This window comes from Amblyomma mixtum, chromosome 6 (assembly GCF_055824585.1).
Source record: "Amblyomma mixtum isolate Tamu chromosome 6, ASM5582458v1, whole genome shotgun sequence".
Taxonomy (NCBI): Eukaryota; Metazoa; Arthropoda; class Arachnida; order Ixodida; family Ixodidae; genus Amblyomma; species Amblyomma mixtum.
In genome coordinates this window covers 74,835,078-74,857,377 of record NC_143017.1, presented here as the reverse complement: position 1 = coordinate 74,857,377, position 22,300 = coordinate 74,835,078, and the positions used below count along the sequence as shown (strand labels likewise).

At 50.0% G+C, this 22,300-nt stretch overlaps 1 protein-coding gene across 1 annotated transcript in view; it reads left to right on the top strand.

The window, feature by feature from the left end:
• LOC149339401 (cell adhesion molecule Dscam1-like) overlaps positions 1-22,300 on the top strand; it is a 272,801-nt gene that overhangs the window by 192,298 nt on the left and 58,203 nt on the right. The window contains exons 11-12 of the mRNA XM_089548180.1: positions 521-805; positions 10,206-10,325. Coding sequence (XP_089404306.1) covers positions 521-805; positions 10,206-10,325 — 405 coding nt within the window. The remainder of the gene's footprint in view (positions 1-520; positions 806-10,205; positions 10,326-22,300) is intronic.

Sequence of the window (22,300 nt, the reverse complement as noted above, 5' to 3'; positions counted from 1 at the left end):
TCTGAAGGAATGAAACGGCGCAGTAACTGTCTCACTCGTGGATGGACATCCGAGCAGCGCTGTGAACGAAGGCAATGGAGAAGGAGGAGAAGATAGGGAAAAAAAAGGCGCAGTAGTGGGGGCTTTAGAATAATTTCGACTACCTGAGGACCTCTAATGTGTTTTGACATCACAGAGCCTACGAGCGTCTTATGTGTTCAGTTTCCACCGGAGCGCAACCGCCGAAGATTGGATCGAACCCGCGTCCTCCGGCTCAGCAGCCTAGTGGCCCAACCACTAGGTCTTCAGGTTTTGAGTACTTCATGTTCTGTGCGATGTCAGTGCATGTTAATGAACACCAGGTGGTCGAAATTAGCGTCCAGAGCTCTCCACTACGGAGACACTTTCGCTCTGCCTCCTTTCAAGCTCTCCTTTTGCGGTGCGGTTCGGGTGCCATTCTTAACCTCATTCTTAACCTTAGCGCCATTCTTAACCTCATATAACCAATTATTACTATTACGTGTGTTATCTTGTTGTGCAGTGCCCCCGCTGATCGAGCGCTTCGCCTTCGACGAGAACCTTCACGAGGGCATGCGGACGCGCGTGTACTGCAACATCGCCAGGGGCGACCCGCCCGTGAGCATCACGTGGCTGCGAGACGGGCGGCCCCTCAAGTCCGGCCCGGACATCGAGGTGCGCGTGCTGGACGCCTTCTCGGTGGCCCTCGCCATCGAGAGCCTCAGCCCGAGGCACGACGGCAGGTATACCTGTCTCGCCTCCAATGCCGCCGCCACGGTCAACTACACGGCTCCGCTCAGGGTGCACGGTGAGCTCCCGCTGGCATGAGCTTCGTTTCAGCGAAATACTCGCTATAGCGAAACCGGCCTGTTTAGACACTGATTAAAAAGTTTATTGTGTGTGATATATACCAAAAGCTGTCAACTTGCCGGTTTAACTGCAACTCTCTTCTTCTTATCCATGTATCGGTTATATCAAATTTGTAAGTTCCCAGTTCACTTGCTTATATTTAGAGTTTAAATCAGCAAAAATAAATAAATTTGACTTATGATGGCCGTCAGTGCTCCTTGGCTTCAAATCGGGACAAAAAAAAAGGGGGATTGAGCATCACGAATCGTGTTGGAAAAAACGAACAGAAGAATGCCTTCTGCTAAAAGCTGTTCCAAGAAGCGCTCACACTCCCTGCGAGCCACCATTTTCGCCACAGTTATAAGAGCAGGCGTTTTGACTCCGTGATGTGCACGATGGAAAGGCCTTTGAGGCGGCGCCAGTAGAGGAACAGTCCTGGAAGACTCTGAGTTCACTGACGACGTGCTTGACGAGAGAAAGCTTGCATATGTAGGCACTTACATATTGTGCGAGTCATTTGCTTCGCTTGCTGTTCCGACATGAGTTGCCTGTGATGTGATGAACCATGACCAACTGGCTTCGATGCGGTAAAAATTTCAAGGTACACCTAGGAGGAGGATATAGAAGAGGAAAGGCAGGGAGGTTAACCGAAATAATAATCGGTTTGCTACCCTACACGGGGGGAAGGGGGTGAGGGGATAAAAAAAGAAAGAGAAAGGAGAGTAACAGAAAATTGAAGTCACTATAAAACGTCACTGTTCGTTAAAGTCACAGCCTATCGTGCAGGCCAGAAGTTCTCAAGAAGCGGAGCAGTGCCTTGTAGGCCTTCTCCGCCGACGACCGCCGCGGCCAGGGGCCGAGAATCTTCATTTCCGTGAAAGGGCGTGTATCTAGGCGCTCCAGCGCACGGCTGAGAGACTGCCTTTCGGTGGTGTAGGCAGGGCAGTCACAAAGAATGTGGGTTATGGTCTCGTCTTGCCCGCAGATGGAACATGCAGGACTATCAGCCATACCGATTAAGAATGAGTAGTGATTGGTGAACGCTACACGAAGCCAGAGGCGACACAGCAAAGTTTCTTCTCGTCGTGGTAGGCCTGATGGTAGCCGGAGCTTCAGGTCTGGGTCCAAGGATTGTAAACGGGAATTGCAAAATTGGCCGGAATTCCACGCGGCAAGCGTGATGTCCCGCGCAAGTGCGCGAAGCCTGCTCGCTGCATCCGATCTCGAAATGGGGATCGATACAAAATCGCCGTCGTCGTGCGCAGTTCGCGCGACCTCATCCGCGTGGTGATTACCTGCTATGCCGCTGTGCCCCGGTAGCCATTGGTAGATAATGTCATGTCCTTTGTTGATGGCAGAGTGATGTAGCTGTCGAATTTCTGCGACCAGTTGTTCATGGGCTCCACGGCGAAGAGCAGCTTGTAAGCCTTGGAGGGCAGCTTTCGAATCGGTGAAAATAGACCATCGCTGAGGGCGCTGCCAAGGTACACCTAAGCTCCTCCATAAGCGTATGACACGATAGCGCACTGGGTTAATTCCTATATTTGCAGAAGGTTATTCTCTACATTCATAGATACCTGGGAGTCCTCATATACCCCTCCTGGAGCAGTGATGCAGCGGTTAAGCGTTGCGTCACTGCCCTGAGATGGCAGGTTCTCCCAGTGGCGGGCCTTATGCGACCCAGGTTGCTCTTTCCGAGTAACCAATCATTAAGTTAGCTGCCACATGCCACGGTGGGCAGTTTGCTCGCTATCCAGTGGCCAGGTTGTGATTATGCCGCAAGGCCACGTGACCTGATCACCTACCTCCTAAGTTGCCCTCTGGGGACCCCCTGCCAGAGGCATGCCCGTGATTTTTCGCTCACAACGCCGACGCTGACAACGCCGATACTGGATTTTCTGTAAACAGGTCCTTTAATGCTGCTGAGTTAAAGCGCGTGCGTGCGACCGCAAGCAGCTAAAAAGCGAGAGCTGAAGGAGAATTTGCTCTCGGGCGGAGCGCGTTTTGATACTGCCCACCAGCTCGTGCACTCCATCCTTCAGCCGCGGATAGTGTACCAAGCGCAATTTCATCGCCTCACCCGCCGACAGTGGGACTCCCTTGAATCAATCAATCGGGAGGCTATGCGCGCCATAACTTATCTTCCGCGTATCACACCCATACCCATTCTGCAAGAGTACGCTCAACTTAATACATTGAGTGAACTTATCGACCAGCGTGAGGCAAACAGAGCACGCAAGATGTCGCTTCAGCTTCATCGTTTACAGACTCTTCCTCCATGGTCATACTGTCAGCTCACAGACAATCGCCCCTCTGCTTCGACGCCGATATCAGCCGCCCATCTTCCTTCAGGGTGCATAATATACACCGATGCATCATACACAGCAGTGCAGGGAGTTACTGCAGTTTACAGTCCCTCACATCCTCATCTCAACTCCCGCGCTACATATAGCACGGATACTTGCTCCCCCCTGGCCTTGGAGCTTCAGGCGATACACAATGCCATTGCCTCCCTTCCACTCGTACCTACTTTCGATATTGTACACATTTACACCGACTCCCTTGCCGCCCTTAAGCAGCTTAAGGCTGTCCGGCGCACATTCCAAGTTACACAATTCATTCACCAACTTTGCACAAAATACCCCTGTCCTGTGCGTATATACTGGATTCGCGGGCATGCCCAGGTTCCGCATAATATCCATGTGGATGCAATGACACACCTTGACACATCCGATATCCCGCCACCTTCCCCTCTTCCCTCAGATCCGTTCCTGTCCCATGTTTCCGAGAAACAGTCTGTGCGTCAGCGAACACGCGCTCTAATTCCTCCGTGTTCGTACCCTCTCCCCCGGAGTCTCACTCGGGAGGAGGAGGTATCTGTGCGCCGGATTCGGGCAGGAGCGGCTCTGACTCCTTCTGTGCGTCATCGGTGGCGTGACAAACGTTTCGAAGTGACAGACAAGTGTCCCCATTGTGGTGCTGCGCCCGACCAGTGTGATGAAAAACACTTGCTGTGGACTTGCCCGGCTACAGCTTCCGTGAGACGACGTTTACTAAGAAAGGTTGGCCTGCGATGGGACGTTGCAGACGACTATACCAAGTGGACTCTAGATAATCGCTATATCACGAACTTTTGCCGCTTTTTAAGCGAGGCTTGTTTGCACTCCTTTTTATAACTTTCTTTCCTTTTTCATTATGCCTGATGGCAAACAGCTCGAATAAAAAAGAAAAAAAAATATTTATGTGAGATTTCTACTCCTACATAATTGGAATGAAACCAGCGTGTTCCTACAGCAAGCTGTTGAGATTTTTCGAGCCTAATTCTGTACACGCCTTAGTGACTCCATTGTTCTGCTAGTTGCTACAAGCTTATTTACATTCATTTTTCGTGCAACTTTAACTTCCCTCCTACGGAGTTATATTGTAGCATAGAGAACGGAAGTTATTCTAAACTCTGCCTCTGGTTGAGATCTTCATCCTTAGTGAGCGAAACGTAACGTTGCAACGTTAATCAAACCCCGATGCTTGACTAGTTGGTAATGACTGCTACAAGATACGTTACAGCTAATAACGATCCCAGGCACATGAACGATGAATACGGACCGAAACTGTCGCTAAATGTGTGGCTAACTGCATGTACAGGTGCTAACTACATGGGCAGGCGCTAACTACACGGACAGACACCAAACGCATGTAGCTAGCTATATATATCTATGAGGAGATTAGAACAGCTTTCTAACTTATTCGCATGCGTCACGCGACGTTTGCGCAGCATAGGAGCTCAGCATGGAGGAAGAAAAACTAGGAGGGAGCATGACGTCACAATCTTGAAGCCTAGTCATAAAAAATATAATGGAAAGAATCATGGGAAATAGGCCCTCACGTGACAAGGCAGCGGTAGCTCTTAGCCGGATTTCGGTTTCAGTTTCGCTCTCTCGCTGTACGATCAACTGCGCGACCATCTGCTTGTGTTCACTGACGGCTCCGTGGTGAGCGCCAACTGCTCGCTCGCCGCAGCGGTCACCGTCCCCGAGCGACGCTGCGCTGACTGCGGCGCAGTGGAGATATTGGAGCACATGCTCCTTCGCTGTGCCGCTTCTGCAGTGCCGCGTCGCGAGATTCTCGCGGCCTGCAGGGCGCTGGGAATCATCCCGGACAGTCTCCAAGCGCTCCTGTGGCCGCGCGGCAGTGCGCACACCCGTGACAGAACAATGGTGATCCTCTGTGCGTTCATCGAGCAGGCGGGCTTGACTTCCCGCTCGCTCTTCGCCATGTAGTGCACGCGTGACACGAACGCTCCGTGGGTGCTACCTCGGACGGTGCCGCTCGCGCGATTAGTCCGAGACAGGACGCTACGAGCGCGCCGCTATGTATACATACAGTTTACTTCTTTTTGTAAGTGATTGTGCGCTGTGGCCGGGAGACCCCGCGCAGGGGCAGACGTAAAGCCGCCGGCACTCTCTCTCGACAGCGAGAGAGAGAGAAATACTTCACTGCTGCATTTCACGTCGGAACCGCGTATGTGTGCGAGCGTATTCGGCACGACTTGTGCCGGGCCCATGGGCGGGCTGAAGTCCGCCTGAGAAATAGAATCTTGCGCAGCGCGCCGGAGCGCTCGTTAAACACGTCCGTCCGCCGTGAGCGCTCTGGAAGGCGCTGCGCCCTTTTTTAGAGGCTCGTTTCTTCGCCTACTCTCGAGTTCTCCGCTTATAGCATGCGCTGAAATAAGCGCTCCGTGTGTGTGTATAACGACGAAAGGAATTCCTCTCCGTTCTCTTTATGAACCACAGTTGAACAGTGACAAGGTCGCGGCCGCACCCTTTGATGAAAAGTTTACCTGCCGTTTTCTACAGTGCACCCAAAAACTCAAGAGTGTAATCAACAGAAGTGCTCAGACGCGGAGCCTTCAGACAACCTCGAGCTCGGTACGCATTCCGCCAAAGCTGAAACACAGGCGCTGCGCTTTTGCGCTACATCGGAGCACGGGTGTTCACTAAAAAGCACCGCTGGTTGGCAGTCTGGTAACTGTGTGGAGGGCCTATTTCCCAAGAGTCAGTGCGCAAAAGGGCCCTCGGCAGCGGCGTCAGAGGAGGGTGGCTTGCAGAGGCTGAGCGCACTCTCTCCTAGTTTTTTTTACCTCCATGGAGCTCAGCCACTGGCGTCACGCCAGCGGTAGAGTAACGGCGCAAGACAACGCCTCTCCGCGGAAGTTTCATAAAAGCTGCGAGACCCTATTCTATTCAATATAGACGCACACTTTCCGGAGAAAACTCGTCGCACGCCGCAAGAAACGCGTAATCCTTCCTCCTCTTTCTCTCTTTCCATCTCTCTCTCCCTGCCTCAAGAGCATGCGCGTTCTTATCGCATCTCTCAAACGAGCACTCAATTCGGAACGCAGAGAACGCGACGAGGCGCTCTCGGGCGAACAGCGCAGCTCTATCAAGTGCCACGCGCGTTCCATTTCATCAGCCGCCCCCTCCGCCTCGCTTCCCGCCTCAAAAACCGGGTCTCGCGATGCTCAGACCCCGCCAACACCGCCGACCGGAAGCGAGCTCCATAATTGCCTGCTTGCGACACTCGCGCCGCTCGTCTTTGCCTTGCGACGAACGACGACTGCACGGGAGGCAAAGGAGCCGACGCTCTTCCTCAAAGATCCGGCAGGGAAGAGGCAATTACAATCAGGACTGCCGCCTAGCTGGTCGCGGAGCCATCGAGTGGCCGTATTAGGAGCGCCGTTGCCGCCGCCCGAAGCCTATACGCGCTGGTACCCGGGATTCCACAACTGCTCGGAAGGGGCGTATGCCGCCGACTCGTCGGTCGGAGGAAAGGGGCGGTGGCCGCGCAGCCCCGGGCCGGTGCTGCGCGAAGGGCGTTAATTGCGAATAGATTAACCCAAAAACAGCCACCGTCCAACGGCGGTGTCGAAGTCGTGCTCGATGAAGCTGACGGAGGCGGCGGCGCGCCACGCCCGGTCGCGCCGAAGGCTTCATTAAAACATAATCGCCGTCGCGTCGCCATTGCATCCGGCAGAGCGCCAGTCAATTAGGGAGACATTGGCGTCGGTCCATTAGTTGACATTCTGCTTAACGAGCCTGACTAGGGAGCAGGTGGACGCCCGAAACAACGATGGGAAAGACGGGGAGGAAGGGAGCCGCTTGGACGCTGTAGGGATTGCTTCGTTCTTTACCCTTGATATTTTTTCCCTCCTTCCTCGCTTTTTCATAGGAAGGGTGGTTGACGCGACATAACGACCAGAGGCGTCGTGTCCTTCATACTCGCGCCACGCTCGGATGGGTTTTCCGAAATCGTGGCTCTTCCGACCCCCCCCCCCCCCCCTCCCCCTTCTTGCTGTGTCGGGAGTCGACGAGGGTTCATCGAGGCTCCCGTCTTGCTCCTGGGGAGCGTATGGACGAGGCTCTTGACTGCAGGACCGGAATTTTTGGTGTTGTGCGCGGAGCTTTATGCTGACGCATCGCTTTTGAGAGGCTGGCGCTTGTCGCAAGAGTTACGGTGTTCGTTAATGATCGGCGAGGTGGCTGATGAACAGTTGTTAAAGGCTGCATTAAGGACATTATCGTTGCATTCATCAAAAAGGTGCACCGTACAGAACAAGTCCCCGTAGAAAGAAAAAAAAATGACGTTATAATGCGGCGACAGGTCAGATACGTTCATCCGAGACCCTTACTAAAGGTGAATAATACGCATCTTGACCGCCGGTTTTCCGCGTGATATTAGAACTCTTTTATTCTTGTTAGTTTGTGCGGTCGCCGTTCCTAATGGCTGCCGTAAGGTTCTTATCCAGAGCTACCTCCGGCACGCAAAATATGTGAGGTTTGCTTATTTTGTGGGGTAAAGAAGCGTTTTTAGCAAGCATTATATATTAGGCCAACCTTTCTTTAAATTTTGTACTGAAATAGTTATTAGAAGAAACGTTTATTCTTGGAAATGATGGTGCATTTTACTTGCCACATATATCGCTGAAATAACAGAGCCCAAACACATTTTTGTGACCGGAACACGTCGGCAAAACCGTAGAAAAAAAAAACGCCCGAACAATGCGATTGCAGACAATGAAGTATATGTAAAGGTTCTCAAGTAGCATTACAGTCACGACGAGTTAATAAAATATCTGCTAGCCTGTCGTCTTTTCTTTCCAAACAAAAAGTATACGAAGCGTTGCAGGCGAACTCTAGCCCTAGCTTCGTCTGCTCTCGAGGCGAGATTCTTATCATTATAACACACTGCTTTGCAGTGCCATTTGTGCCCACTGAGCGCTTTTTTTCTTTCCCTTGTCGTTCTGTTCTTCAAGCTCCATTTGGAAAGAAGACATTTCTTTCTCGTCCGGGAGTGCGAACTTGAAAGCAAGCACACGCGAGAAAGACTTGCGAGCGTTGGGAAACTTGGGAGTTAACTTGGTGACAAAAAGTGCAAGCGCTGAGTTGTCAGACTTTTGCGCAAGGTTGGCGGAGACCAGGAAATAAGGCCCTTGTGTGTGTATGTGTGTGTGCGCCCACGGAAAGAAAAACATGGCCCCGGCGACCGCTCCTTGCTTTTTATTATCCCCCGATTGCGTTTGTCTCGTTGGCTTCGCAGCGAGTTCGTCGGGTTCCTGTCTATTGTGGACAGGGCGTACTTACACCGCTTTCATTTGATTTGTGAACGCTGGTCAACATTTAGTTCTCTTTATTAGAAACAGCTTCATCTCGAGGCTCCGCGCTTTCGGTGGAAAAAGGAAAAAAAGAAAAAAAAGTCATTTTCGTCTCCTCTCTGAGGTCTTCTTTCGCTTCGGACGCCGAGCGCTTTCATGAGTGTGTCTGTGCACGCCGAGATTGCGCGTTTATACCAGCTGGAAAATAGAACGAAAAATGTCAGAAAGAAGTGTGGCCATCTGTATTTGCTACGCTTGTCTCGGCGTGCCTTATATTTCCCTCTGTCAACAATTTTTTTTGTGTGTGTACTCGGCTTGCCCAAGGCATTTTCAACTGTTTCTTCACTGCCCCCCCCCCCCTCCCCCATCTCCGTCTTTCTTTTTTTTTTCTGACATACTTCTCCTTTTGCAGATAGCAGCTTCTGAAAGACACATAGCCCCGAGCCAATAAAGCTCGTAATTTTAAGACAAACTGAATTCGCTCGTTTCTGTGGAAACCGTTTCTCTCTGTGCAGCCAGGATTCGCAATCTGCTTCGAACGAATGGAGATAAGCGCGGGAAAGAGAGCTGTTTATATCTTTTCGTTGTAAGCGCGCACATTATTTAGTCTATTTTCAACTGTTTTCTTTTTTAAGCACGTGCCGCTGCTGAGTAGTGGGCACGGAATCGGTAGGACACTTTATTTTTATCGACTTTTGTACTTCTTTAGTTGCACCCGAGTCTTTGTGTATGATGCGTTATAGCTCCAAAGCAGGGGCTTTTGTTTGTTAGAGGAACGCCTGGCGATAAGACTGGTCGAATTTTTGCTCTGATCAGACGCATAATGTTCCGGATTACGAGGTTCAGAAAATCAGTGGAGGCCTTCCCATCAGAGCAAAATATAATTTTCGTTCTTACTTCTCGTGTCGCAATGGGTTTGGTTGGGCAACATCTAATCTAATATTTCACAGAATGTGGGGTAGGCTGAGTGGTAGAATACCATCTCCACTACCTGCTCCCCTCCCTTCTCCCCACTCCTTCACCCTTACTTCGCTATTTTTTTTCTCTCTCTGAAAGCCACGCGTGGCACTTCTGCACCCGTGTAGTCTGTGCGACTGCGAACTTACCGAATACAATTTTTGAGCAGCCAAGGCAAGAAAAAGCAAGATTTATCGTGATGTTTCCCGATCACGGCAGTAACTTTTTCCCGTAACACCCATTACGATGACCACAATCCTGTGAGGCATGTGCTTGCTTTTGACTGTGCGTAACGAAATTGCAAAACGACTGTATACTACGGAGAGCTGCAGTAAAGCTCCGCATAACAGTGAAGTTCGGCAAAAATTAAAATAGGTGCTTCAAATAAAAGCACGAAGTGCAGAACTACTTTGTTCTCATGTAAAAACATCAGGTAGTTGGTGTCTTCTATGCCAAGGTAATATAAACATTAGAATTACGACTTTTCTTTACGTGTTTAAATTTTTAAGTTTTTTAACTGCTTTGAAGCAGTTACATGCGTTCCCAGTCATCGTTACGACGTGTTCGCATCGATAAATTGGTACTGCGCGATGGAGCAAATTCGCCAAAGATTACGCCACGAAGCACGGGATAGGAAAAAGGCGCTTTGCGTAATTTGATTTTTTTTTTAATAATTTGAATATCGTGTAATTCTCAAAAAAGTGCTGCAGTTTCCCTTTAATAAGGTAGGGATGGCATTCTTTGGCATACGCAGTTCCCCCGCACTGGATTAAAGAGCCGACGGACACGTCAGCTGTGGAGGGCCACAGCGTCAGCATGGACTGCGTTGCAGACGGGCATCCGACACCCAGAGTCACCTGGCAGAGAGGAGTCGGTGAGTGAGCCCCTGAGACCTATTCTCTTTTGCGCCCGTCGCGTGTGTGTGTGTGTGTGTGCGTGCGCATGGCACGCCGAATGAAGAAAACACATTTTCCCGTAGCCTCCATATTTTGCCGGGTCACGTCGCTAGAGGCGTGTCCATCCTTATCACCAGATGTCCGGCACAGACTCGTAAGGTATAGACCTTATTACGGGAACGTATATCATGTGTTGAGGCCTCTTTGGGACCACCGTAACGTCATAATCAAATTTAGGTGGTCGCTGCAAGGATTCAGGCCGAAAATGGGCTTTTTTTCTGCGAGAAAGTAGGCCTAATGCATATCATGTGGTGCACTAAGGTGCTTGTTCAGGCAATGACTGTGCTCTGCGGCCGCTTACCACATGCTTGAACAAAGCGGCAACGACGAAGCGTGAAATGGGAGGATGGATATGACGACAAGGTGAAAGTGTTGTGCTTCTGGCGTATACAGCAGTTGAAATCGGGTGCAATAACCGAAGCTGGATATACACAGAAAGAAAAAGATGGAAATTTCGGCTTCTGAGTCGATTGTGACTTCTTCCAACCTTTATTCGGCTCAGAAACCGAATAAAGGTAGGAAGAAGTCACAAATCCACGCACTTCCATCGGGTATGGAGCCCACGAGTGATATCTTTTGTAGTTACAGAATTGTTTCCTCAGAAAAAAAAAAAGAAAAAGAAAAACGAAACATTCCAGGATTCTTCGCTGTACTGGCAAATGACTTTTCGTGAAAAGACTTAGCGCCAAAACAGACAGCACACAGTAAGGGAGACGCACCATCTGTATGCACCATCTAGCACCTCTAGCAAATTTTACTAAGCTGCGAATCAATGTACTGGCGACCGCCGTTGGTTCGACTTATCATATAATTGTTTGTATTTAAGGGTGGTAGGGAAGGAGGGGGTGGGGATGATGCAAGGGAGGCGATGAAGAGTGAGCGCGATTTCCGGGGAGGGGTGGGGGGCTTCGGGTTCTCTCTTGGACACAATTGCCTGTTTATCATGCGTATATGAAACACTGAGAGAGAATGCGTTTTGCAGGACTACTGTGAAACTTATTTGAATTTACTTGCCAGCTATGGTCATCCCTCGTGGCATTCAAGTACGAAAAATTCAAGTTCAGCGAGCGAGCGAGCGAGCGCTGTATAGGGCGCAGAAGCAGCTTTAGGATCCAGAAACTGTATGATGTGACGTGCTACGGGCGTGGCTGGATAACGGTGGTCCATGATTGCCAGCTCTTGTCGTGCAAAAGTAGCATGTGGGAGAAAGTAAAGAAATGAGAAGGGGAAGTGTGGTGATTGTTGCGTAGTTGAAATCAAAGTTGGCACGTCGTTTCGCCGAGGCTTTTCTCCCTCGATACTCGCGATCTGCCAGCACACAACGCCTGACGGCACGTTACGCAGCTCGTCTTCAAGCTTGCTGCTCATCCGTTTGGCTCGCACTGCGCATCCGCTCGGCCTCGGCACCTTTAGGCTGGTACAAGAGTTAACTTGCAGACGTACGCACATGTTTCGCCGGTAGAATATTTGAACTGACTTCCTTAAATACCTCCGCTTTACTCTATCGCGAGAAGGAGTGGTGCGACGCGTTAGGTGATTTATTTTACTTTTCTTGCACCGTCACCGTAAGCCGTCCCTAGAGAGCCTCGCAAGAAGGCGTCTTTGGGCGCCATCATATTGCCCATTGAGCTGTCGGAAAGCGTGGGAGAAATTTTAGCGCAGGAGTTCTGCGCATTGCTCGGAGGTGCTCAAAAAGCAGTGCTTTCACTCCTGCATGTTAAAGTTGAGGTCAATAACTGCCTTCCCGAGGCTTTCCAAGAACACTACTACGTCATCCATGTAGGCCATGGCGTAGTTAAATTTAGCGTCTCCGAGCACAATATCCATTACTCGCTAAAAGGTTGCAGGTGAATTACACAAACCGAAGGGCAATAGTACAGATTCGAACAATCCCCGATGGCAAGTGAATGCAGTTTTTTCGATGTCACAGCGGTCAATCGAGATTTGTAGAAAACTTCTGCTACAGTCAAGAGTAGTGAAAAACTTTGCTTACCTGAGTGAATGCATGATAGAGTCGACTGACGAAAAGGGGTACGAGTCTCGCACTGTCACAGCGTTGAGCCGTCGATAATCGACACACAATTGTTCTACACAGTCTTTTTTCGGCGAAAAAACAACCAGAAACGCCAGGGGCTTTCTCAACGTCTTACCGCACCGGTGGTTACCATTTCGTCGAGAGCACCATCCAGAAGAGTTTGCTTGTGCACGTTCAGGGGACTCGGGTTGAATCTGATCGGGCGGGCACAGACAGTGTCGATCCTGTGAGTTCGCACGTTGGCTTTTTCAGGAGCCTGTGGGAATATTGTGGCAAAGGGTCTGAATGCTGCCCCGACTTAGCGCCTTTCCGCTGGAGACCCCTGAAGGGCTTCAAAACATTGAGAATAACACTTGCTGTGGCATTGACCGAAGGGCTGTTTGTGGCAGGCAACTCTGACTGCTTCTCAGGGGACGTGGTCGTGAACGTAAATGCTTGTGTACCGGTGCCGTACTAGTAGTTGCCTTTATGGAGATCAATCACGATTCCTGCCTTTGCTATGAAATTACCGTCCAGTATGACTAGACAGACCGGGAAGATGTGGGAAGCGCCGTCTATTCTTTCGACCATTGATAGTAACCGTTAAACGGGCCGCTGAGGTTTCGGGCGCTGCATGAGCCGATGTCATGCGGAGGTTAGTGTTTACACTCGCAACTGAGCACGATTTGTCTCGCAGGCGTTTCTCACGCGATCGCCAAATATTGGGATCGCGATCGGTAGGGACCAATGTGCTTGGCCGAAAATTTGGACGCAGCCGGAACAGAGAGCCAGACCAATGATCCAGTGGAGAAGTGTGTAGCGGGCGTGTCTTGATCGGACTCATGTTTGCGGAGTCCTTGACGTTCGGCGGTGAAGGAGCGAGCCAACTGGCGGCACTGCTCAGCATGGCGGGTAATGCCAGAAAGGGAAGTGTATTCTGAGCTGTCGGGGTTGTAGGGAAGGATGGTGTCCAGGAGACAGGAAGGCTCGCGCCCGAATAAAAGAAAGAAAGGGGAAAAGCCGGTGGTTGCCTGAGATGCGGTGTTATATGGATAGGTCACGAACGAAAGGACTTGATCCCAATTAGAGCGGTCGGAGCTAATGTACATGGCGATCATGTCCCCAAGAGTCTGGTTGAATCGTTCGGTGAGGCCGTTAGTTTGAGGGTGGTAAGCAGTAGTCGTATGGTGGACTGAGTGGCACGCATCGAGAAGCTCGTGAACAACTTGAGACAAGAAAACACGGCCGCGGTCACTGAGAAGTTCTCGCGGAGCGCCGTGACGCAGGACGAAGTGATGAAGAAGGAAGAAGGCGACGTCACGAGCAGTAGCCGCAGGTAGGGCAGCGGTTTCAGCATACCGAGTGAGGTGGTCCACGGCAACTATAATCCATCGATTCCCGGCGGTCGTGAAGGGAAGCGACCCATATAGGTAAAACACCAACTCGCCCAACAAATGCTTTTACCATATAGGTCGATGCCCACACGATCGAAAGGGCGAGCCGGGCACGGTAATGGCTGTAACGGGGCAGTCGAGGGTCGAGGTGGCGACTTCCGCTGCTGACAGGCTGTGCAGGAGCGAACGTAGCGACGAACGAAGTTGTACATGCCTCGCCAGTAGTAACTCTGACGTAGTCGCTCGTAGGTTTTTAGCGATCCAGCGTGAGCGCTCTGAGGGTCTGCATGGTAGTGCGCACAGATCTCAGACCGAAGGTGTCGGGGAATCACGAGGAGCCACTTGCGGCCGTCCGGACGATCCTGTGCCTAGAGGGGCGGGAATTTCTATTCCAGCCAATCTGACCGGGACTAGTGACGCGTTGTTCGGGCGTTTCTCATTAAGGCAAGAAGTTGTAGGCACTGCGCTCACCATGCGTTTTCGGGGTTCTTGGGGCCATGAGTCCTGCAAATGCACCTCCACACATTCTGCATTCAGGGACGGCTCTTTCACTGCAGACTGAGAGGTACCGCAAGGTTATACCTTGAAGTTCCTGGCATGGTAAAACACGAAAGAAAAAAGGACCTGGAAGGTTAATAGCAATTAGCGACACTCGCGGGGCGAACCAATGGTCGAGTAAAAATTCACGTCGAGCGCCTAATGAAACCCTCGCCTTCCAGGGAACGGGTTTCACGAGCCGTGGTCTCGCCCGACGAGTGACACATCCACGATCAACACAAAAAGACCGGCTTATCCGCACCAAAACAACGCTTCAAAAGGTTTATGGTTTATGGGGGTTCAAGTCCCGAAGCAACTCAGGCCATGAGGGACGCCGTAGTGAAGGGCTCCGGAAATTTCGACCACCTGGGGTTCTTTAACGTTGTTGCGACCCGGGTAGTATGGCCGGGGACCGGTGATGGGACGAGGAGGATGGGAGACTGGGTTCGGAAGAAGGTAACGAAAAACTTTATACACTTATTTACATTATTTACATAGAGCGGGACTGAAAATGGCTCTCAGTGGAAGGGCACGTCTTCGTCAACCGTAGTGGACTGGAGCTAGCAGTCTTCAATTAACAGCCAGCGTGACTGGCGCCGCCACGTCGCCTCTGCTTCCGCTGTGGTTGCTCTGACAATGGCCCCTGCCCTCGCCGCTGCTGCCGCGGTCACCTGCACTCCGCTGCACTAATCCACTTAGGCTCGGAGGGCGGCATTCCAAGCACCCCACTTCACCACCGCCGTCGCGAGGTTGTCGGCCTCGTCGATTGTTCACGGTTGTTGCTGGTCGGGCCCACGTGGCTAGAAGTACGGTCACGACAACGTGCACAGACACCGCACAGTACATGGGCCTCTAGAATTTCGCCTCAATCGAAATTCGGCTGCCGCGGCCGGTATCGAACCCGCGTCTATCGGGTCAGCAGCCGAGTGTCATAACAACTGAGCCCTTGTGGCTTCGAAACGGGCACCTCATAAAACAACGGAGCCAAGCGTGCGCTGCCTCTCGGGACAGCGCAAGGCTAAGGCTGCAAGAAAACAGGCGCTACACTTGAGCGCGGCGGAGCAAAAATACAGGCTCGAAAAGGCAGTTAAAAGGATCTAAACAAAGACCAGTGAGACGCGGATGAGACCAAGCGGCAGCGATAAGGGCTTGAAACTCTACATGAAACCTGTCTGCTCGCGTAGCAGCCACTCACGTCAAACAGATATTCCATCCTTGCAGTTGCCACTTCCATCTTCGCTCTTCATCCGGGTACGGTGCCGGCCCGCCGACCGTGTAGTACAGTACATACATCCTGCTGGCTCGCGCTGGCCGCCAGTCCGTGACCACGCTCTAGCAACGCTCCCGCAGGAATCCCCCAGCACGCCGCTCCGCTGCCGTTATCAAGCCTTCACCGCAGCGATCGCCGCATCTGGCGAGCAGCAGTTCGGTCATGCGCAGTTCCGCAGCCTGCGCGAGCCTAGATGACTGGAAGACATCGCGCGCCGTTTAAATGGCTAAAAAGGGGCCGTGGAGCCCTACAAGTTTTAGCGCAAGACTTCTGCGCCGCGGTTCTCGGAGGTGGTCAAAGAGCAGTGCTTTCACTCCTAGGTGTATTAATGTTGAGATCAACAACTGCCTGATGCCAATAATGTAAGTCACCGCAATAATCTGTCCAGCTAATCTGCATACACTATATAAAGTCTATAGGTGCGCAAAGACAGAACTGAGAATATTGCTCGGATGTGATTATTATAAAATGCCAGACTTTTCAGAACTTTGGCGCGAAGCAACTTGTGAAAAACGTTAGACGGCACTGCGGAAACCGCATTGTAGTAATGCGAAAGCATTGATGCCTCCTCGCCGCCTCTAATTAGTCCTCTTTGCCTCTAGTTGCTCCTTTTCGCCTCTATGTCGATTGTGACGTCATATCTGACAATCGAACCACATAATTCACCAAAGCCTACAGTTAGTGCACCTCACTCCATAATTTATCCACGTTTAATTCACAATTAATTGATTTCATGCGCACTTAATTCACTTAAATCACAATTTGGACACAACTAATCTACAATAATATATTTAATTCCCAATTAATTCACAATTGATTTACTCTAACTCACCTTTAATTCCTTCCAATGTATCATTAAGTCACAGTATACCCACATTAATCTACCTTGATTTGTAATTAATTCAACTTTATTCAGTCCAATGCACCTTAATTCATCGTCCTTTGCTAGTGCCGTTTCTATAATTTGTTATTATTGATTAGGTTTAGATTAAATACAAAACCCCCATCGTTTCACCTCGATATTCATTTCAGGCATTCAAACTTCGCGCAGCGCGTTGGCTTATCCTACTTTTCCGGTCACGTGGGCCAATCACGTGGTACCTCAAATGATGTGTCACGTGGCACCGCACTTCTGGCGATTCAAATTTCGCGCACTCTCGGCCCAACCACGCCCACTTTTGGTCACTTTTTTGGCTATAATTAATTAGCTAATGATCCGATCGGCACCAAAACTTTTGCGCCGCATCCTCACATCATCCTCCTTCGATTATAACCACATATCAGACAATATCTATTTATAGTTTCCCACAATTGCTGCGGACACAATTTTGATGACAGAAAGACGACGACAGCATAGTAATGCTTTCGCATTAATAATACTTCCTTGTCGCTTGCATGCCATTCAGAGCTCACGACGAACGGCCGCAGTGCCAGTGGCTTGTTGCAACCGATCACACTCACCCAATGAGGTGTTCCCATAATTTAGAGGGTACAGAACCTCTGCTCTGTTAGTATGCAATTCAGACATCAAGCTGAATATTGACTGAAAAACCTAACCGGGTCCTTACGCATCTCCTCGCTGCTAAACGGGTTCCTGCTGTGCTCTGGCAATCAACGCCGACGATTTCATCTCCGAAAGCTGTCACACCACAGATCTCGCAGCTAAAACGAACTTCGTCTCCGAAAGTTGTCACACCACAGATCTCGCAGCTAAAACAAACTAGTAGGCTTCTCCGTTACTGCATACAGGCCGCTCTTTATATATACTATCCTAGCGACAGAGACAGCACACACCTTACAACTATGTAACAACATCTAGCCGGTCTCGTACCTTCATTTTGTCGCGATACAGTGTATCCCCTTGTTTTACATTCCGCATTCGGCTTGAAATTGAACCGGTAGCCCGTGTGTCAAAACCAGAGCACCTCACCCCCCGCAAGCGAGGCGTTTTTTTCTTTCTTATTTTGGAGCTGCGCTGGCGCTGAGGCATAAAATCAATACGGCCGCTCGGGCGGTTCATTTCACGCCATGCACACCTAATGCGCTGTGAAGAAAGACGGTTGATGAGTATCTCACTTTCTTTAAGCCTGGGACCACGGCGGCGATAATGAGAAGAGTGTGACGCAAGGCACCATCTAATACTCCTTTTGAATATTGTTATTTTAGTGGCAGTATTGGTACAAGCAGTAGTATTAAATGTAATTTTTTGCGTCAAAAATGAATCGCATGCTTATTTATTACCCTGCGTAAGATGTGCTCGTCGTTACACATACCTAGGCGACATACCGCTAACATCTGATCATCGTTACCCGAATTTCTCCGTGCAGTAACCCAGCAGTTCTGAACGAAGGAGACGCTCTCTGCGACTTCCTGCACGCGAAGCCACGGATACGGAGCTTTGCAATAGTCAGCATTACGATATACGTATCCCAGGGCTGTTCCAGCTGTAGACGTATTTAAATCGAACGAAAGGATAGCTGCTTGTCTACTTATCGTTTTCTTGTTTTGTTAGAAGACAGAGCAATTAAACTTTCTCGGTGTTAGCAACACGCATTCGACCAAGGTCGGGGTTTTGACTCCAGCCTCGCCAACCTCGTTACAGCACAGGTTAAATGCAAATGTTCACGTGAACAGAGATTTAGGCCCTGGTTAACGAACTGCCGGTGCCCTGAATTAGTCTAGAGCCCTCCAAAACGGAATGCCTTGTAGCCGACACTGTTGCTTTTGCACGTAACAATTCACTACTGTATTAATATTATTCTCTACCTGATGAAACTTCTCAAGTTACGAAAGGCCTGGGTATTTTGAAAGACGGATTATTTTGGCGATGAGAGGGGATGCCCTAAAGGTAAAGCTATCTTGCGGCGAGATAAGTTTTTTTTTTTTTGTTTTTTTGAGGACCAACCACGGAGCTACCAACCAGCGAGAACAGTAAAACTTCGCGTATTTTGAAGACGGAATTTCTTTCTGTTGCCAACCGTAAGTATTCCGTACCTTTAGAGATCCCGGAGCTTGGGTAGGGCACCCTGCCCCTTAAAAGAGTGGGCTAGGCCAGCTTACTAACTTTTTATCCCTTCCGTGTTAAGAGTGTATCCTTCCACGTGCGCTGCTTCTATTCGCGACGCTTCAAGACCGCCACAGCATTTGGGTAGAGTAACTTTAAGAAAACAATCGCTTGCTAATTACCACGTTTAACGAACCTTAGGTAATAATGGTACACACTTTAGCCAATCAGGCAGCATTTTTTTACCTCACATACTAAAGCTAACTATATTACGCACCTCAGAACACCTCCTTACAGGCAGAAACATCACCTTAAATAGAGTCCATTCGCGGTCATCCGGTATAGTTTTACTCACTGTAGCGTATTCGTTATCTCTCCAAATGAAGCTTGCTGTTCTTTTTTCCGAAATTGCACAGTAACGACTGAAAAGATTTGTTTTCAGTTTCTTGTACTGAACACACATATATTCTGATTGAACACGAACAAAAAAAAAAAAGAAACTGCTCTGCCCATTCTCCTCTCTCGAACCTACTGGGTGTGAAGCCACGAATCGACAACATGCAGATCAAACTACCTTGATAAACAACGAACTTTTAAATTGAGCTTTAATCTGTTTCTTAAATTTTTCGCATTTATTTGTTTTAGTGCATAATGAGAAAAAAAAACGGGCAGGTAGCGGGGCAGAAGCGTACGGGAGACATTAGTAGTCGGAACTGATCTTTACTTCGAAAAAAGAGCACTCTTAGGAAACGAAAAACACCCGGAAAAGTGCGCAATAAAGTTCCGGTGTCGTTAAAAGTGTTCGCGTGTACACGCTCTAACTCAAAGGAAAACACGCTCGTAGACAGAGCCCAAATAGAGAAATGCAACATGCATTTCTTGTTTCGTTGTGGGAACGAACGCAGAGAAAATAAAGTTTGGCTTCAAGCCTCGACAGCCGCTATACGTATAGAAAATAAAACTGGGCCACCATGAAGAGAACTCCATCGCGCATACATGCACGGCTTCTGCAAATTGTTGCCCGCGCGCAACGCTTCTTGAATATTGAAGGCAACGCAAAGTGGAGTGGTGCGAGGTAGCGCCAGATCCTGCGTGTGTGCAGCCGTACGGCTTCCCTTCTCTTCCTGTCTCGAGGTGTTTTTCACAAATTGAACCAGCGGGAGGTGCAACAGCAGCAGCTTCGCGAGTCTAGCACGAGAAACAAGGGTGCGAAGAGAAAGAAAATCTCACTCGCTCGGTATAACGTTCGCTTATCGACGACAACACAAGTGCATTGCTTCTCCTCCCTTCACGAGGGCGTGCGCGCGCGTAGGGCTTTCCCGTTAAAAATGCATTATGTGCTACTCACGGCCAGGGAATAGGCGGCTCGTCCCGTATGCAAGACGCGCGCGCCCCCTACCGAGCGGGAACCCCCTTGTGCGGTGTGTGGAGAAGCGGCGGGCGACTAATCTTTCGTTCTCGCTCGCGACGGCTTCACGCGCGAGACGACGACACGCGCAGTGCAAGGCGCTGCGTGGTCGCATTGGTCTCTCGCGTTGCTTTGCTGAGATTGGAGTCTGGTTCGTGCGCTGCGACCAGTAAAGAACCACTGGGCGGTGGCGACGCAATCGTCGTTCGTGTTTCTTCCCTCACCGATCTGTTCCCTTTGCTTGCTGTGCTTGAAACTAATTTCTTTTTGCGTGTGCGAAAGTTCGGTTATGGGTGGTGCAGTTCCTAATGCATCCCTAGGTGAAGATTGCATTTGGACTCTGCGCGTGGGTCATACTTTCAAAGCTCGTTCTGCGAATGCCAGCTTGATTTATTAGTTGTTTTGTTCGTTCGTTTCTTCATTAACTGTAGCTGTCATGAGCAATATTGTCGCGTGTGGATGGGGGATGGTGGTTTACAAGCAATTACAAACAGTGGTAGGTAGTAACGCACATATGCATATTTGCTATGATGCAGATAATACATACTCGTACATCGATTTCAAACGTACCAACAATACGTATTTTCATAGTAAGTAACAAGAAAAAACATACTTATATCTTATATATATCTCTTATATATATAAGAGATATATATAAGTATGAGTATAGATATATATATATCTTATATATCTCTTGTTTATGTACGTGCATATGTGTCAGAAAACTATGAGGGCAAGTTCAGCGATCATACAATCTGAAACTGTTCAGTCCGTTATAACTTATTTATTTTATTTTACTGCTTACTCTTGCATCCTGCGCAGCTCTTGCTTGTTTCCTTCATTTCCTCCTAATTCTTAATTCCTTTTTTTATGCTTATTCCGTCTTTTGCTGGCCGAGGATACGCGAATTGTGACGGTCAAATCCCTGCGTCAACCACTTTCTTAACCCCCAAATAAGCTTGACTCGGAAGGTAAGTTTTTATCCCGATTTAACGTTCGTGCAAGAACCATGCCTCAGCATAGTTTCAACCCCTCCGCGCAGTTTTCCATACAACAAAAAAAAAAAACGGAGGACGGGGGGGAGGCTGAAGACTCAGTATGAGTAAGCGCACTTTACTTCTCGAGCCCTTTTCAAAACGGAGCAGAAAAAAAATCTGCTTTCGCAGTTGACGCGCCGGGTTATATATCGTGTCGAAACCGAAACACCGCTTGCTTCTCGACCGTAAAGCCAGGAAAGAACTAAATGAGAGGCCCCGCAATTGTCTCCGCGAACACGCCATCCGGGAAAAAGACGATGACAACGACAGTACGCAACCGAGCGCACCAGGGGAAGAAGTAAATGCGGCACAAAAGAGATAATAAGAGGGGAAGCAAAAGATAACGAAAGCCGCGTCAAGAACCAGGACGAAAGAGAATGAGAGGCGGGGGTGAGGGGAGGGGGGGTGGGGGGTATTCGGGAACATGCCGAGCCGTGTGCCGCCGTCCCTTGACGATACTTTAAACCTTGGCCAACTGCCGGAGCGCGCCTGTGAATCCCGCGGCGGAGCCTTAAGCGGCCGCCACCGCCGCCGCGCCCCTGACAGATGACCAAGCGGCGATTAGATCCCGGGCTTCTAATCCCGCGGCCACGGGAGATACACGCGCCAGCGGGCCACGGCTCTCGGAGCCCACACTAGCGATAGGCTCCGAGCAGCAGCAGCAGCCGTGCTCTGGTTTTCATGCGCTTTCCCCGGGAGCTTGAAGCCTCAGCGAAACGCAGCAAAGAGGCGCAATGCCTCTGCTCTCCTCCACTCCAACTCCTTCCTCCGCATCACTATCCTCTCACGCGGTGGTGAAGCCAGGATCGTTTTTTTTTCTTTCCTCGCCGAAATCCTTCTCTGCTGCGGGACGAAATGAGAGCGGCGGGAGTGTTTCGCTTCTTCTTCGACGTGCGTGCGTGTGTGTTTCGCACCCCGGCATCGTCGTCGTCAGCGTCGTCGTCTCGCCTCTCCGAGCCGTAGATAAATCATTCGGTTCTTATCGTGGTAACGCCATTATCCGCGGCCCCGTTCAGTGCGAGATCCGGGGAAAGGGTTGTAGGTGGAAGAGGGAGGAGGGTTCTGGGGAGAGAGTCGCGCTGGTCGCGGTGAAACACGCGCCTCCATCAATGCCCGGTTAGGCTCTATCAAAATCGAGTAGTAATTTCCTTCTGGGGAGGCTCCCGTCTCTTGCGAGAGTGATGGTGCCAGGTTTTATTTCGAGAGAAGCCGGCGTGAAAGAGCGACGG